Source organism: Pygoscelis adeliae, unplaced genomic scaffold (genome assembly GCF_000699105.1).
Source record: "Pygoscelis adeliae isolate BGI_AS28 unplaced genomic scaffold, ASM69910v1 Scaffold407, whole genome shotgun sequence".
Classification (NCBI taxonomy): domain Eukaryota; kingdom Metazoa; phylum Chordata; class Aves; order Sphenisciformes; family Spheniscidae; genus Pygoscelis; species Pygoscelis adeliae.
This window is the reverse complement of record NW_008825251.1, coordinates 151,480-167,038: the sequence shown is the minus strand read 5'-3', so window position 1 is coordinate 167,038 and position 15,559 is coordinate 151,480. Positions and strand designations below refer to the sequence as shown.

Genomic DNA, 15,559 nt, shown 5'->3' with positions numbered 1-15,559 from the left:
GGGTGCTCCGCGGGGCGCCGGCGGCTGCTCCTCGCCCGGCCCCGGGGGAGGAAGCGAGGCAAACGCTCTGCGCTTCGCGGGGAGGAAGGTCCCTGGTGCCTGCGGCGCTGCACCGCTCGTCGGGGTTACCCTGTAAACACCAGTGAAGTTGCCATGCAGTAACGTAATGCTCTTCTCCACTAATAAATACTAGCTCTATACCAAAAAAAACACCCACAAAAAAAAACCCAAACCAAAAAAAAACCCCCAAAACAACCTAGTGTTGGAAGTGGGTCCCAGAAGTACACCAGCAGTCTGTGCGAGCTTTCTTTTGAAAAAACTCTTGACTCTGGTTTTACTCACTCTTAAACTTATCCACTCTTCTTAGTGATTTTCTTGCCCACTTCCATCTGCTGTGCTTAGGCAGAAAAATCAGCAGGTTTCCTCGGTGAACTCCTCTTAAGGTTGTTTCATCGGCTGTTTTGTGTCCAGTGGATGGTGGTCCTTTAGCTGATAGGGTGTTGTGGAGAGTCTCTCTCATGAAGTCCCAGAGGTGTGGTGTTGGCGTTGTGTGGGAGCAGCTGTGCCTTAGTCAATGTTTGTCTAGTTAATGTGCTCTTGCTCATTGGGTTGATTGGAAAGGATGTCTTTACCTACGAGAGTGATGGATGGTTTTCTTTAAAGTTGGGAGATTTGAGACGTGCAAACGAAAGTAGACGGTGTTTGGTGGAAAGGTTAAACATAGTGGAGTTTTGCACCTTTTCTGAAGAATTCTGCTTGGTTTTGTTTATGTTGTTTCACATTATAGCGTGTTGTCTTAGTTCACTGCAAATCTTCAGCTTGTTTTCAGTGTTGTGAAGAGGAACATATGCAACGCTGTGGTTGCTATACTGGAAATATATCAAATGATTTGGGTTTTTCTTCCAAATGGAGAGTTCCTTGTGCATGAAAGATCTGTCTGCTTCTTGAAGCAGGTGTGTTTTTGCATGAAACTGTTTTTCAGGTGATTACATTCTTTTCCTGCATTGTAAACTACTGTTTGACATTGCTAGTTACGAAAGCATATAGTTGAATCCTTCTAATATAGGATTGCTTGTTTCTCTTAAAGGTCTAATAAAAAAAAAAAAAAAAGGGTGGTCTCTTCCTAAATGCATTTGCCATTTTAATATAAGTCTGAAGAGCGTAGTTGTATCTTTCTCACTTGTAAGTCTGTTGTTAATGTCCTGGAAGATCTGTGAATATCTGTGTTTGTTTTAATTCCCTCTGTTAGGGAGTTTGTGGATGGTTTGGTAGTACTTCTTTCTCTAAGTTCACTTCGGTAATGATGCTTATAACTGAAAATGTCTTGTTTGGGTTGTGTGAGGAGGAGGCAGTTATTTGTTCTTAGTGTGATTAATTCCTGGATAGTTTTCCAAAGAATCACAATTTGAGTATGAGATGGTCTACTAAGCAATGAAAGAGCCAGGGTTTTCCATCCCTTCTTTAAATAGAAAATACATATGTTGCCACTTAAAATGTTTGGCTCTTTTGTTGACTTGTAATCCCAGGAAGACAACTTTTATACAAGGATGAAAAAAATGGGCGTTTGATCAGGATTTGGATAATGAAGTGACAGATTACAACTGAAAATACAGTATCTCGATGGGGAGTTCTTACTGTGTGCTCTGTAGAGGTGACTGCCAAGAGGTGGCTGTGAAATATCACTTAGTTTCACCAGTTTGTGTGACTCCTGAAGAATTCTTCACATGCAGCTATAGGGAGGTTTTCTGAGGTGCAGTTATGTTGCTTTGTTCAAGTAAGAAGATGCACAGTTGGAGGAAGGAATATCATTATTGATGGAGCAAGGTTTTGTTAAAATTCAGGGTTTTCAAGTACTTAATTCTTGCTCTTTGCCTTTGAAAGAGTGATTTGTCCACCTATTGGTGATGGGAAAATTTGAAAGATTCTTTGAATGTTTTCTGGTTCTTTTTATATTCTTTGTGGAAGGCATATTCATGTCTTGAAACCATACAAAAACTGTGCAGTGCAATTACTGACAAATCATATAGGGATAAGGTATTAGAAAATGCACTCTTACTCTTGTGGTTGTTGTATGTTGCAGTGCCTTGTGGTGGACGCAGGTTTGAACTTTCTATATATACAGTTCTTTGTGGACTGTTACTGCTGTTGTGTTGCCTGCATTGATTTTTGCCTCCATTTATTCTTTATTGCAGTCTAAAAGTTGGTTTTAATTGGTTGCCCACAGGATTGGCTTGGCTTCTGCTACTTGTTAAGAAAAAAACATCTGTCTTTGCAGGTAAGAGCCTTTGAATTGAAGACTTCTTTATATGCATATTGAGTATATCTTAAGAATATTTGAAGCTTGTGGAATCTGTGAATTGGTATCAAAACACTTAGGTCAAACAATCTATAGTAGTCTCTCTACTTTGATTCCCACTGGTGATGGTGGTTCTGGCAATGTTGTTCTTGTAAACAGAATTTTCTGCCAAACTAATGTTTTGTTGTTTCATCAGCACGTGGTAGTCCGGAACACTCTCCCAGTTTTTTTGCACTGTTGGAAAATGTAGCTACTTTGCTGCAGGCCACAGGTCTACATGTTTCTAACTATTGGAGTTTAGAGGTGTACAGTAATTGGTTCTAATTAGGTTTTGCAGCATTTAAAGGGATCAGATAGGTTCAAATTAGCTCAGAGATGACTATCTTAATCTAGCAGGTTGATTTTAGCCTTTTTTAAAAAAAAAAAAGCAAAACCATAGTCTGCAGTTTTAACTTTTGCTAGGCAGTCTCAGCCTGGATATTTAAAATTCTTCCTACAGTACCAATGTTATTCCAGTTCTTAGTCTTCGTCCAAGAATTGCCAAATATGTTGTGTGTGTATGTACCGCGTGGGTATTGTACTTCAATACTCCTCAGGGACTATGTTGAATCTTCTAAACTGTTCTTAATTTGAAATATGCATACATCTTAAAAGGCTAGTCTGGTGTTTTTATCAATTTATGCATATGACCCAAATTCTGCTTATTTTACTGACTAGCACATAGATAGAAGAAGTAATATTGTCATCTTGTACGCCTTTTTGCAGTGCAACATCAATGTTTTTTAAAGACGTTAGTGTCAAGACACATAAACATGCTGTTAATGCTCATCAAATGAGTTGAATCAGATTGATTGTTGGTAGCTCTTTACGCTCCATTTTTGATTTCGGCTTGCTAATGGGATGGCTTGTCCATAATACAACTCTAGGTTTGTGCTTCTGGTCTCTCCAAAAATATACCAAACACACAAAATGACAACAAAACCCACTTTTGCCTTAAAGTACCTTTTTGTACAGGGGAAAAAGCAGGCAGCCTGAGAGACCTCTTAACACCTCTAACAGCCCAACAAAAAGCCTTTCAATACATACTTAACAGGCATGTAGCCTGTTCTGTGTCTGAAGCTAATGTTGCCTCTGCATATATATTGATCTTTACAAGTGAACAGTGAAATATTTGAGCAGGCTTTGCTTTTTCATTAGTTGGAAAATTTGAGTGAGTGGGTTATTGTCTCCTAAGTGCGTTTTTGAAAAACTTGGACTTGAGTGCTTCAAAACGTGAGATTTGACCCTTTTGGTCCTTGTGATTTTTTTCTTTAGATCACAGAATCGAAACTAATACTTTGTTAAAGCACTGAAATCCTGAAAAATTTGAAGCAGTTATGTTTTGAGCTGACAAAATATTTTTTTGCCAAAAATATTTGATGGAGTAAAGTCCTTAAAATTCTTCATACCATGCTACTGTTAGCTCTTGCTTAATAGCAAGCATTTGCTTAATATCGTGCATGGAATTAACTATGCTAAGGTCATTGCAGCTAGTTTTTCTAGCAACTATACGCCTAAGCAGCTGTTTGGGGTTTTTTGTTGATAGTGATTTAGTGGACCTAAGTAGAATATGTAGTAACAAAACTTCAAGATATCTCTTAGCATTTATAAGGAAGTTTTGAATTAGTGCAAGATTGAAGCACTTGCGTTATTCCATAAGTTATGTAAATGTTCAAATGCTTGAACTCTTAAGAATTCTTTTGTGACTTTATCTGTTAATTTGTCTTCTGGGCTGGATTCATGGAATCATTAGTAAACACAGTTATCTAGCAGGTGTCAGTTCTGATAAACAATATGTGATGTTCTAAACCAGCAGATCTGAGCAGAAAAACCTTCCCAAGTTGCCTTTGTTCAACTAATGGCCATATCAGATTGCCATCCCTTTTGCATTAGTAAGGAAGTAACTAAAAGTAATCTCCCCTTTAACACAAGAAACTTCAAATGTCTAACTCCTGATGCATAAAAATTTCTGAATCTAATTTCTTTCTATAATAGGTAATAGAGAAAATGCAAACCTCCTAGCAAGATTTGCTGTTAGTATTATTTTAGTTTTCAAAGCATAGGTGCAAAAACAGGGATGCTTTTGTACTGCTCGCTTGCCTCAGGATCATCTAATTTGAAGCAATCCTGTAGCATAATGTAGTAAACTTTGGTTTTACAATCCCCTTTAGTATGGCTTCCTTAAATAGGTAGAATTTTCATTTTTTACTTTAGTTTCAGAGATTGCTATCAGTGTTAGGCAAATTTAAAAAAAAATACAGAATCATTGAAAAATACTGCTGTTTTAAAACAGTGCAAAAAGTCTATCTGCTTTCTTAGATGTTTACATAGCATAGATAGTTCTTATTTTGACCTGTTTTTTTCACATGGGCCAGTTATTTTGCTGTTGGAAAATGATTGGGCAATGAACTTTATACTCAAGTTAAATGTAAGTGTCACTATAAAAGATAAATGCAAGATGTTGCTTTTGTTATCTTGCCATGGAGATGGGAAAGTTGCTTTTAAAAAAATAATCCCTGAGGTTTAGTATATGTTCTCCTTTCTGTTGCTGCCATCCCTTGGTGGAGTAGGGGTTTTCTTAGTGGTATGTACAGCTAGATTTTTTTTTTTTTAGACCTTCTCATCTTCATCTTGCAAGTTCCAGTCTCTCTTTCAAGACAGTGTAGTAAGGAATTGGACATTCATTCACAGTGGCTAGAGCAACAGAGCTGACTTTGTGCCAGTGGGCTTGACTACTGTTTTCTTGAGGGAGAAAGGTCTTCCACACTTTTCTGGTGTCAAGTAGATGTAGGCCAATGCCCTTTAATACCCCAGTATGTTGCTTGAGTTCATTAGCATATGGAAGGGGTTAGCTCTGGTTTATTGGGCAACAAAACAAAATACTTAAGTACCCATTTGAGTAATCTGAAGTTCCATCATGCAAACAAAAGGATTGCTTCTTTTTTTTCCCCTGTAGAAGAACTGTTACTCTCATTTTCATTAAGTACTGAGTTCAGCCTTACCTGGCATGGTTAAATGTTGGATAGTGGCTTTACCTAGTAGTTAAGGACGTATTCAAAGTGTGTCTACTCTAAAGTGATTGGAAGACCTGGACAGGCAAACGCAGCTGACTTAAAGATTTGACTGTATGCTGGGATACAACACTTAGTTGAATGTGAAGTGTTGGGAGATAGTCACTGATTGTAGTTGGTCATATAGTGTTGGCATAAGGCCAAAATTCTTTGGTGGTGCACTGCCTCCTGGAGTTGCATTGTATCATCTAGTTCATCCTTGATTTCAAATGCTTAGTTAACACCATTTGTATGTGGCTAATGGGAGCCTTAGAGGTCTTCCATACAGATACTGAACTGGCTTGTACTTAGGAAGTCAAGAAGTTTCAGAGATGAAGTGGCTCAGGTGAAACAAGGTGCTACTGCTGACTGTTTAGGATGAGAGGCTGGCTTCCGAACTGGTGAGTTGTGCTAGTATTAATATGATGCTTTCAGTCTTTACTGAAGGTTTGTCAAGAATAAGTGTGAATTACCTGGTTTCCTGTTTATCTTGAACTTCTGATAAGACCTCAGGCTCTTCTGTAGAATGTGTACGAGGTAACTGTCAAGATCTACCTGTTCAAAATTGATCTTAAGCTTCTACTAATCTCAGCTGCAGAGGTAAAAGTCATTTACTTGTGCTTGAGGTGGAAGGTGTAATATTAGACAGAACGTCTGCAACTATTTAAAAATATACCTTGTTTTTGAAAGTTACAAAGGCCAAATATCTATCTAGGATATGCATAAATGTAAGCCTAGTTTAGGTAAGGTCTGTATAGTCACAAAATGTCTGGGGCTAGTTAGCTAGCTTCACGGTCACCTAGACCTCTTGCCTTTGCTAGGAGAAAAATAGAAGATCAGTATAATCTAGATGGTCCCTGTCAGGATGTCACATGAGTCTCGCTGTTGCTAGTTGTCCATAATGGGTTTTTGTTCGTAACCAACCCACTGTTATGTTCCTAGTTGTCTTCACCTGGCAGGAGATAAAATCCCTCCACAAATGAAAGAGAACTGTTTATTTCCCATAGGTGTGCAGAATTTTTTGCGGTCACTTTGCCAGGTACAGTGGATACCATATCATTGTATGGTCAATTAATTTTGTTTGCTTGGCTAAAATATTAATTTTGCTTATGTTCCATTAAATATTCAACTACTGATATAATAGTTCTGATTTTTGCTGTTCCTTAGGTGTTTTTTTTTTACTGACACTTGTGGGTCTTAGTTTAACAGTTATTTTGGAATTTCTAGTGCAAAATGTATACTAATTGTGTTGGTAAATCTTTAATACTTCAATCTGTATGAAGTAAACAAACATGAATAGGGAACTTGGAATATAAACATGCTTAATCTTTGCAAGATGTTGTTAGGTGTATGTAAACAAATATAGTAGATGGTGTCTGTAGGTAATTGCATGGTGTCATAAACAGTAGTCTGACATAGCCGTTGCCTTTTCTCATCTGCAGGTGTGTGTTGTTTCAGCGCAGCATGGCTGTGGTCATCCGCTTGCAAGGTCTCCCGATTGTGGCGGGGACCATGGACATTCGCCACTTCTTCTCTGGATTGACCATTCCTGATGGGGGCGTGCATATTGTAGGGGGTGAACTGGGTGAGGCTTTCATCGTTTTTGCCACTGATGAAGATGCAAGGCTTGGTATGATGCGCACAGGTGGTACAATTAAAGGGTCAAAAGTAACACTATTGCTGAGCAGTAAAACTGAAATGCAGAACATGATAGAACTCAGTCGTAGGCGTTTCGAAACTGCCAATCTAGATATGCCACCAGCAAATGCTAGCAGGTCGGGACCACCACCTAGTTCTGGAATGAGTGGAAGGGTTAACTTACCTACTACTGTACCTAACTTTAATAATCCTTCTCCTAGTGTAGTAACTGCTTCTACTACTGTGCATGAAAGCAATAAAAACATATCTACATTTTCTACTGCCAGTATGGGGACTGCACCTCCAAATCTTGGGAGTACCTTTGGTAGCCCAACATTTAGCTCAACTATACCTAGCACAGCATCCCCGATGAACACAGTACCTCCTCCACCAATCCCTCCTATCCCAGCTATGCCATCTTTGCCACCAATGCCTTCTATTCCCCCGATACCTGTTCCACCTCCTGTACCCACACTGCCTCCTGTTCCTCCGGTTCCTCCGATACCCCCTGTGCCCCCTGTACCTCCAATGACACCCATGTTTTTACCCGTAGCACCTTTACCCACTGGAATGAATGGGTCTGGAGCAGCAGTGAATATGAACAGCGGCTTGAATCCATTGTTTATTGGTCCCATGAATCCTGTAAATCCTATCCAGATGAATTCTCAAAGTAGTGTCAAGCCAATTCCAATCAATCCAGACGATTTGTATGTCAGCGTTCATGGAATGCCCTTTTCTGCAACAGAATCTGATGTGAAAGACTTTTTCCTTGGGCTCCGTGTGGATGCAGTCCATATGCTGAAGGATCATGTAGGTCGAAATAATGGAAATGGACTAGTTAAGTTTTTTTCTCCTCAAGATACATTTGAAGCACTGAAGAGAAACAGAATGCTGATGATTCAGCGCTATGTTGAAGTTAGTCCTGCAACAGAGAGACAGTGGGTGGCTGCTGGAGGCCACATAACTTTCAAGCAAACCATGGGTCCCTCTGGGCAGTCACACCCACTTCCTCCCCAGGCTCATTCTAGGTCCAAATCTCCTAGTGGACAGAAAAGGTCACGGTCAAGATCTCCCCATGAGCAGGGTTTCTGTGTTTATTTGAAGGGTCTTCCCTTTGAATCGGAGAACAAACATGTGATAGATTTTTTTAAAAAGCTGGATATAGTTGAAGACAGCATTTATATAGCTTATGGACCTAATGGGAAGGCAATTGGAGAGGGTTTTGTCGAGTTCAGGAATGAAGCTGATTATAAAGCAGCTTTGTGTCATCATAAGCAGTACATAGGGAATCGCTTTATACAAGTTCATCCAATTACTAAAAAGGCAATGTTAGAAAAGATAGATATGATTCGTAAAAGGTTGCAGAACTTCAACTATGACCAGAGAGAAATCCTCATGAATGCTGAGGGAGAACCAGGCTCGCCAAAATTGTGTGCACATATATCTAATATTCCATACAATATAACAAAAATGGAAATCCTTCAGTTTCTAGAGGGACTGGCAGTAGAAGAAAATTCTGTACAAATTCTTGTTGATAATAACGGGCAAGGTTTAGGACAAGCACTGGTTCAGTTTAAAGCTGAAGATGATGCTCGTAAGGCAGAGCGTTTGCACCGTAAAAAACTGAATGGAAGAGATGTTGTTTTGCGTTTGATAACTGTAGAAGAAATGAGAGATATTGAGAGAAACCCACCATCTCAAGGGAAAAAGATACTGAAAATACCGATACAAGGAAATGCGACTGTGCCAGGAGCACAGAGCGCTGGTGGGGATGAGCATGCCTTCTTGGGGGGAAATTCTAAAGATGCAAACAATGGTCCTCCATTTAATTTCCCTGGTAACTTCAGTGGGTCTGGCACATTTGGTCCCCCTCTACCACCACCTGGAATAGGTGGCTTTCCTGATTCTAGACCAGGAATACCTACAGTTGCAACTAGCGGTTTACCTGGTGCAGGTATTGAGGTCCCGGGTTTTGCAGGTGGTCCTGGTAATTTGAGTGGACCGGCAGGTTTTGCAGGGGGTCCTCAGACTTTTGGTAATGGTCCTGGTAATTTAAGTGGACCCCCTGCCTTTGGTGCTGGTCCTCCAGGAATTGCTAGTGGTCTTGGACATTTAAGTGGACCTCCAGGGTTTGGACCTGGACCAGGAAATATACATATTAGTGGACCCCCAGGTTTTGGAACAGGGTCTGGGAAGCCAGGACCAACTGTCATTAAAGTGCAAAATATGCCCTTTACTGTTTCGGTGGATGAAATTTTGGATTTCTTTTATGGTTACCAAGTGATCCCTGGTTCAGTGTGCTTAAAATACAATGAAAAAGGCATGCCCACTGGAGAAGCAATGGTTGCATTCGAGTCTCGTGATGAAGCTATGGCAGCTGTTGTTGATCTAAATGACAGGCCTATAGGCTCCAGAAAAGTAAAACTTGTTTTAGGGTAGCTGTTAATATGAAGTAGTTGTAGAATAGATATTCATAGTGCTGTGATAAATGCATCCGGATTGGTTTTTATAGTATTTCCAGGATAGAACCTGTGGATTGTTTAAATTGTAAAACAGATTGCTTTTGATAAGACAGAGCACTGGGTTAGCCATTACATAAGAAACACTGCAAGGACAGATGCGCAGTGGATTTTCCCGTACAAATATTGGAGAAGCTAGACAGATTCTTATTCATCATAGAAGTTTGGTAAACTATGCTGGACACAGTGCTTATCAAGGAATCTAGATTGGTTTTACGTAGTTTCGGATAAGGGAAATAGATGAAGTCAGTGAAGCTCTTCAGTGGGTGCTCTTGCAAGCCATTGTAAAATAGATAGCTATTTCTAGATTTGGTTAAAAGCTGGCTGAATTTGCTTTGTTTACAGGTCAAAGCTTTGTTTAAAGTTCTGATTTTACTCTGCAACTGAACGAATTCTCAGTGTACACAGATTAATTGTTTTGTGTATGTATCTTTATTTTTTCCAAGATTCTCACTGTATGAACAGTTGAATTATGCCCATTGCTGATGTGTCTACCAAACTAATTCCTATGAGCAGAATCGTTCTGTAAAATTCAAGCTGTTCTTTGTGGAATAACCTTTAGTTATTTATATATTGCAATTATAACTGTGCAGAATAAGACTTTTGCCACAAGTATAGCTAACCTCAAACATTATCATATGCGTTTCATAGTACACTTATAAAACATTTGCAGTAGAAGTAACAACTTGAAAATACACATTATTGTTTAAGTAGCTTGATTTGTTAGGATTACATGAATCAGTTGGGATAGGATCTTTGACACTAGTTGGGTGTTGATGTTGTATTTCTCATGTGTCTCTTGAACTCCTTACGTAGAGTCTCTGCTAAGAGAACCAAAGTGGTGATTATTAGTAGAAGATTGGAGTCCAGCTAAAGTTTTAAATTAGTTTATATATGAAAGAAACTTCTATCTTCAGCAACTCTGTCGTGAATTACTGCTATGGGTGAATTCAGAGATAAAATTTATTTTTTTCCAAAACTTGAAAATACTGAGTTTACTATATATTTTTGCAATAAAGTTGTGCTGTTGTATTCAAAGTCTGTAAAGAGTTGCCATTTTCTTTGCTGTGCAGTAAAACCTTCCATGGAAAAACAGAGAATTGGAAGTAATTACACAAGTGAAAAGTAGAATTTTTTTGGTTCATCCTTGCTTGGCTTATGATAAATTTTAAGACTTGGGCATTTCTTGAAAAATCCTGCTATTCCCTGCAAATCATTGTACTTAAACATAGTAAACTTTAAACCGTTTTGGTTTTTTGGACAAAGAAAAACAGTGCCTTTTGGTGTTGCATATCATGGAACACTGAAGTGTATGGTCAGGCAAAATTGAGAGGTGCAAGTGGCAACAGTTTTATTCATGTGGTGTGTAGGAGAGATTTGAAAACCTGTGCAGCGCTGCGTCCTGAGAGGATTTCACAGTACAGGACTATGTGGAAGGATTGTATAAAGGTGTACTTCAATAAAGAGGCGGTCACATTACACAGATGCTTCTGTAATTCATTAGCATAATTTTGTTTTGACAGATTACTAGGTGGTCCCAACTTTGGAAAAGTCATGTGATTTGTATATACTGTTTAAAATTAAGCCTCCTGTTAATAAAACTGTCTGTCTCTGAAGCTTCATGTTATGCGTTTCAACAGTCTTTGGGAGTAATGTTTCAACAGCAGATCTTTGTTTTTTTTTTTTTTCCCCCTTTGAAAGTCTGAAAGTACTCTTGCTGATGTCAGAAAGATGTGTGATTAGGAGTCAAGCCTTTCAGTTTATTTTTAAAATTTTGCTCTTTGTTTTTTAAACAACTTTTATTAAAGTTTCATACTATATTGGAGTTATTTGGGTGCTTGTTTCTTCATGTTTCACATTAGAATAAAATTACTGAAAAGGAAAACTTGGCTTCATTGTTCACAGAATTGATTTAAGATATTAGTGTGTGTTGACTTGCGGAAACTGGTGATAACTGTTTTTCAAGTTCAAATGAATCACAACAATGCTTGCCTTGTTGTGAAATGTAATTAAACTACAGGTGTCTGGAATTAGATACACAGTTTCGTGTTACTGTCTTTCGATTTCACGTCTCGATCCTCTTGGTAATGGATAGAGGGTTATTAGTGTTTGTGTTAGACATGGCATATGCTGCGTAACATGCTTGTGTGCCTGTTCCTTTGGGCTTTCTAAAAGTTCAGATTTGTTTTGGAAATCTTTAATTTTCTGATTCCTGATTTTTCTGTATGGTCTAAAGATGTTTAAATGCTTATCTAAAAAAAGGTGCAAAATGTCTACAAAAAGACATTGGTGCTGGGAACATTGACATGGATGGAATGCTTAAGTGGAGGATTTGGGGTGGGGAACGGGCTGTTCATCTTGGCAAGCAGTTGATGTTCCATACCTTTTAGCATAAATGAGTAGTAAATTAGTAAATATCCCCTCTTCTTCGAGAGTAGGCTCTTGGAAAAAATAGGAAGTTGTAGCATATTTAAAATTTCTGTACTATATGTACTGTATTTATGTACAATAAACAATACAGCTGCTGTCCCAAATAGTTACAGTTGATCCTTTAAAGCATATAGAGAGAGAAGTTCATTATCAAGTATCACTTGCAAATATAAGAAATTTTCTATAACAACTTGCTGTTATGTTAGAAGCAGCCTTAAACTGCATGTCGTGCTAAATTATGAGGGATACCCTTATATTAATGGACTACATGGCTAGATTTGATAAAATTGCTTACTTTGCACATGCTTATATTCGTGAACAGCCTTAATAATAAGGGGTAGGACCTCAGGTCCCGTCTCCGATGTGGAAGGTATGTAACTGCCCTTGCATACACACTTCAAGGCTGGCTGCTAACACGAGGTAGCAACAGAAAGAATTGGCTAATGGACACTGCTCAAATTTGCAGTTGTTTTGGCCTTGATGCTTTGAGTGTCGGGAACTGGCATCCTGCTTAGCCTCGTTGGAAGCATAGTCGGTGACACGGATGTCCCAATTTCTTCAAGTTATGGAAAGAAGGTACTTGTGTTTATGTAACTGGCTAAGTTGGTGTTTTTAGTAGTTCCTTAAGTGTTAGTGTCCAAGTACTACTTGTAAAAAAATAAGTGGTAAAATGTTACATTCACGATGTGATTTCTGTTAAACATACATATTTTTGTCATCCCATTCACAAGAGACAGTATGAATGTAATAAATTATTCCAAGATAAAACTTGTGACCTACGTGGAAGAACTGCAATGGTTAGGTGAAAGTGTGACTTTAAAGTTACCAAGTTTTCAAGCAGTTACATGTAAATGTCGCAGTCAGATCTTGTTTTTAACACGAGTCAATTCTGTAATATCACAGACAACATTTAAGCCAGTTCTTTATTGATGAATTGTTGTTGTCACATTCTAAATATAGATTTATGAGAGGTTTGAGGCTTTGTAGGTTTAAAGAAAACTGAAGGATGCTTCTTTTTTATTCTAAGTAGTGTTCCTTTCATAGCATTTAATGTTTTCCTTGATTGTCTATTCTCTGAATTTGTTGTGAGAGAGGAAGATCGATACAAAAATGAAGACTATAGTCGTGCGCCAGTTGACCTTGAAGGTCTGCCTTCTAAAGAATGTACGTGCTGGTCAGTTCTGCTGAATTGCTCAGGCTGTCCTTAAAGAAGTTGTTGCCTGTACTGTGTGAAATTAGCAGCTTTTTTCGCTGAGACTATTTTGGTGCACTAAAGACTGCAGACTCTAGGAAAAAAATATTTTTCCAGCTTCCTAGGCCCACCAGTGGTGCGTTAACTGTAAATAACGATTTCAGTTTCTGTATTTTGTTCCTCCTCGGTTTTCTGCTGTGGTGGTTCCAAAGCTGCTGCTTCCCACAGCGAATGCTGTTGGTCCTCAGCATGTTGTTCAGCAGTGCGCGCCTCTGAACTGTGTTGGCCTTCTGATCTGCAAAATTGAAACAACTACATATTATGGACTGCTTAAAGCCTCTGGTTGCACAATAGACCACTCTTTGACTGCAGTTGTTCTAGAATGATTATCCAGATATATGGATTAGACCCTGAATCAAAGGATTGCAATTCCTGTTTAATCCAGACTCTAGTGCAAGCAAAAGACTAGTTTCTATCTTTGACAAGATAATTGGTCGGAAGGAGGCAGTTTTGAAACTGGACTGGTATATTAGGAAACACTTAGTTTGAGTCTAGAGACATACACAAATTAGTTTCATGTCAGCTTGCTTCTTTAGATATTGTGCAAGTCTTTAAAAAGGAAAAAAAGAGGTGCTAAATTCTGTTGCTGTAAGAGGCTTTTCAGAAACAGTGCCTTGGGACTGGAAGCAGTGTTGCCAAATATATTTGGTCGTCTTTGCCCTTTTGCAGGTTTGGTGGTGCTCCCTTCTCTTCTGTGGCTGTATGTTCTTTCATGGTTTTGGGAAACTGAGCTAGAGTTTGTGTATGGAGCGAATGACTCTTCCTCCCGGTGGAAAAAGAAGTGAAACTAACTGTTAAATGGTTCTACAGGAGGAGTAACCTCAAGGGGTTCTCTTCCTATCTGTTTTTGGCAGTGAGAATGCGATTGTAGTTGAAAGATTTGGCTTTCCCACGGAATGAAAATCTGTTGGTTGGTAGTATGCATTTGACTTAAGGTTTGTGGCTGCGTACTGAACTCTGCTACTCTTCCCTATCTTATGATCAGGTAGATACAGTGTAGCTTATTTTCTATACAAATGACACTGTCAGTAATTTTCTCAGAGCTTTGTTACTGTGTGGAATGTTTGGGTGTTGTTTGTGCAGGGTGTGCTTCCCACCTTCCTGACTTGGATGCTTTTCACTCATGGGTATAAATACCATATGTAAGAAAAGCAGCCCTAAAAGTGTTCCTTTTTCATAGCTCCAGACTGAACGTGGGTGTCAGATGGTTTAGTTGTGACTCTTCACTCACTGGCACTCACTTCTGTACAGCTTCCTTTGTTATCATTCTTCTGTTTGTATATATGTATTCACAGCATGGCAGCTTAGGAGAGCAGCAGCCAGATGAATTCTGACCTGAGTTCCTTTACTGCTGCTGCGGAGTCAACGCTTACTCCTTTGTGGCTGTTTCTCTTGTATGCTCTCATGTCTACAGCCTTAAGTTCAAATGGTCTTACCAGTTGCATCCTAAATATATTCAAGTAAGCTTTCAGAAACAGTGAATATACTTCCTTTTAACATGAGTCCGATTTCCACAGAATCAATTTTATAACTCTGTGTTTACTATTCTCACACCAGCTTCACTGTTTTTCCCCAGCTCTTGGGAGGTCTTCTGTTATGAGTTACCAGTGAACTAGACTGTAGTTCCTCATTCGGTTGATAATAGATCACAGCCAGGATAAGTTCAAGGGGTAGAGTGGGGATTGCTTTTAGCAGTACACAGTTGAGGGAGTATAGTTTCCCTGTAAAGTTTAAAACTGAAAATTTAGGGCTTGGAAGGCTTGCACAGGCGAAACAGGAATTGATCCTGCCTAAAACTCTTGGTTGCCGTAGTCTGGCTTTTTGGACCTGTCACTGCTTCTGGAAGGCTGGTAACTTTTTGAAATCTTCATATTGTAGTTACAGTATTGTTAACTAAAGAATCGGTACGATCATGTCGCTCTGATTTCTGACCATCTGAAGGTAGGTGGAACTTCCAGCCAGCTATTTCATAGTTTCGAACAATGAGTTTCATTTCAACCACTTCCCATTAAATGTGACTGTGTGGATGTAGGGTTGCTCTGTGTGACAGTAGAAAGCTTAGAAATGCTTTCTAGTCACTTAAAAACGAAGGCAGATTCATTTTTATTGGGAGGGAAATAGCAATATAGTCAGAACCTAAACTACTTAAAGAATTCCTTTTAGGTAATTTTGATTGAGTGGCTTTTATGATAAAATTGATAGGACTGCTGTCATTAAGATTTCAAGCCTCTCTGTAGCACCTATTTGCTTAGTGACCTTCTTGCTGTGGTGGCATTTGCCAGAATGTGCTCCATAATGTGAGCTTTTTATGAAACTTCTGTTTTCAGCAGTGTAA

General features: G+C 38.9%; 2 protein-coding genes across 3 annotated transcripts in view; both read left to right on the top strand.

Moving 5' to 3' along the window:
- Window positions 1-2,191: 2,191 nt before the first annotated feature.
- On the top strand, window positions 2,192-11,427 carry RBM12 (RNA binding motif protein 12). Of its 2 annotated transcripts, XM_009329320.1 has the most exons (3): window positions 2,201-2,275; window positions 6,393-6,424; window positions 6,828-11,427. In XM_009329320.1, the coding sequence occupies exon 3, from the start codon at window positions 6,850-6,852 to the stop codon at window positions 9,460-9,462; it is 2,613 nt and encodes an 870-aa protein (XP_009327595.1). In that variant the 5' UTR covers window positions 2,201-2,275; window positions 6,393-6,424; window positions 6,828-6,849; the 3' UTR covers window positions 9,463-11,427. The 2 variants fall into 2 exon arrangements, with proteins under 2 accessions (XP_009327594.1, XP_009327595.1); XM_009329319.1 differs by lacking the exon at window positions 6,393-6,424 and having other exon boundaries at window positions 2,192-2,275.
- Window positions 2,217-15,559, top strand: part of CPNE1 (copine I) — a 41,392-nt gene continuing 28,049 nt past the window's right edge. The window contains exon 1 of the mRNA XM_009329321.1: window positions 2,217-2,275. The gene's annotated coding sequence lies outside the window, so the exon portion shown is untranslated. The remainder of the gene's footprint in view (window positions 2,276-15,559) is intronic.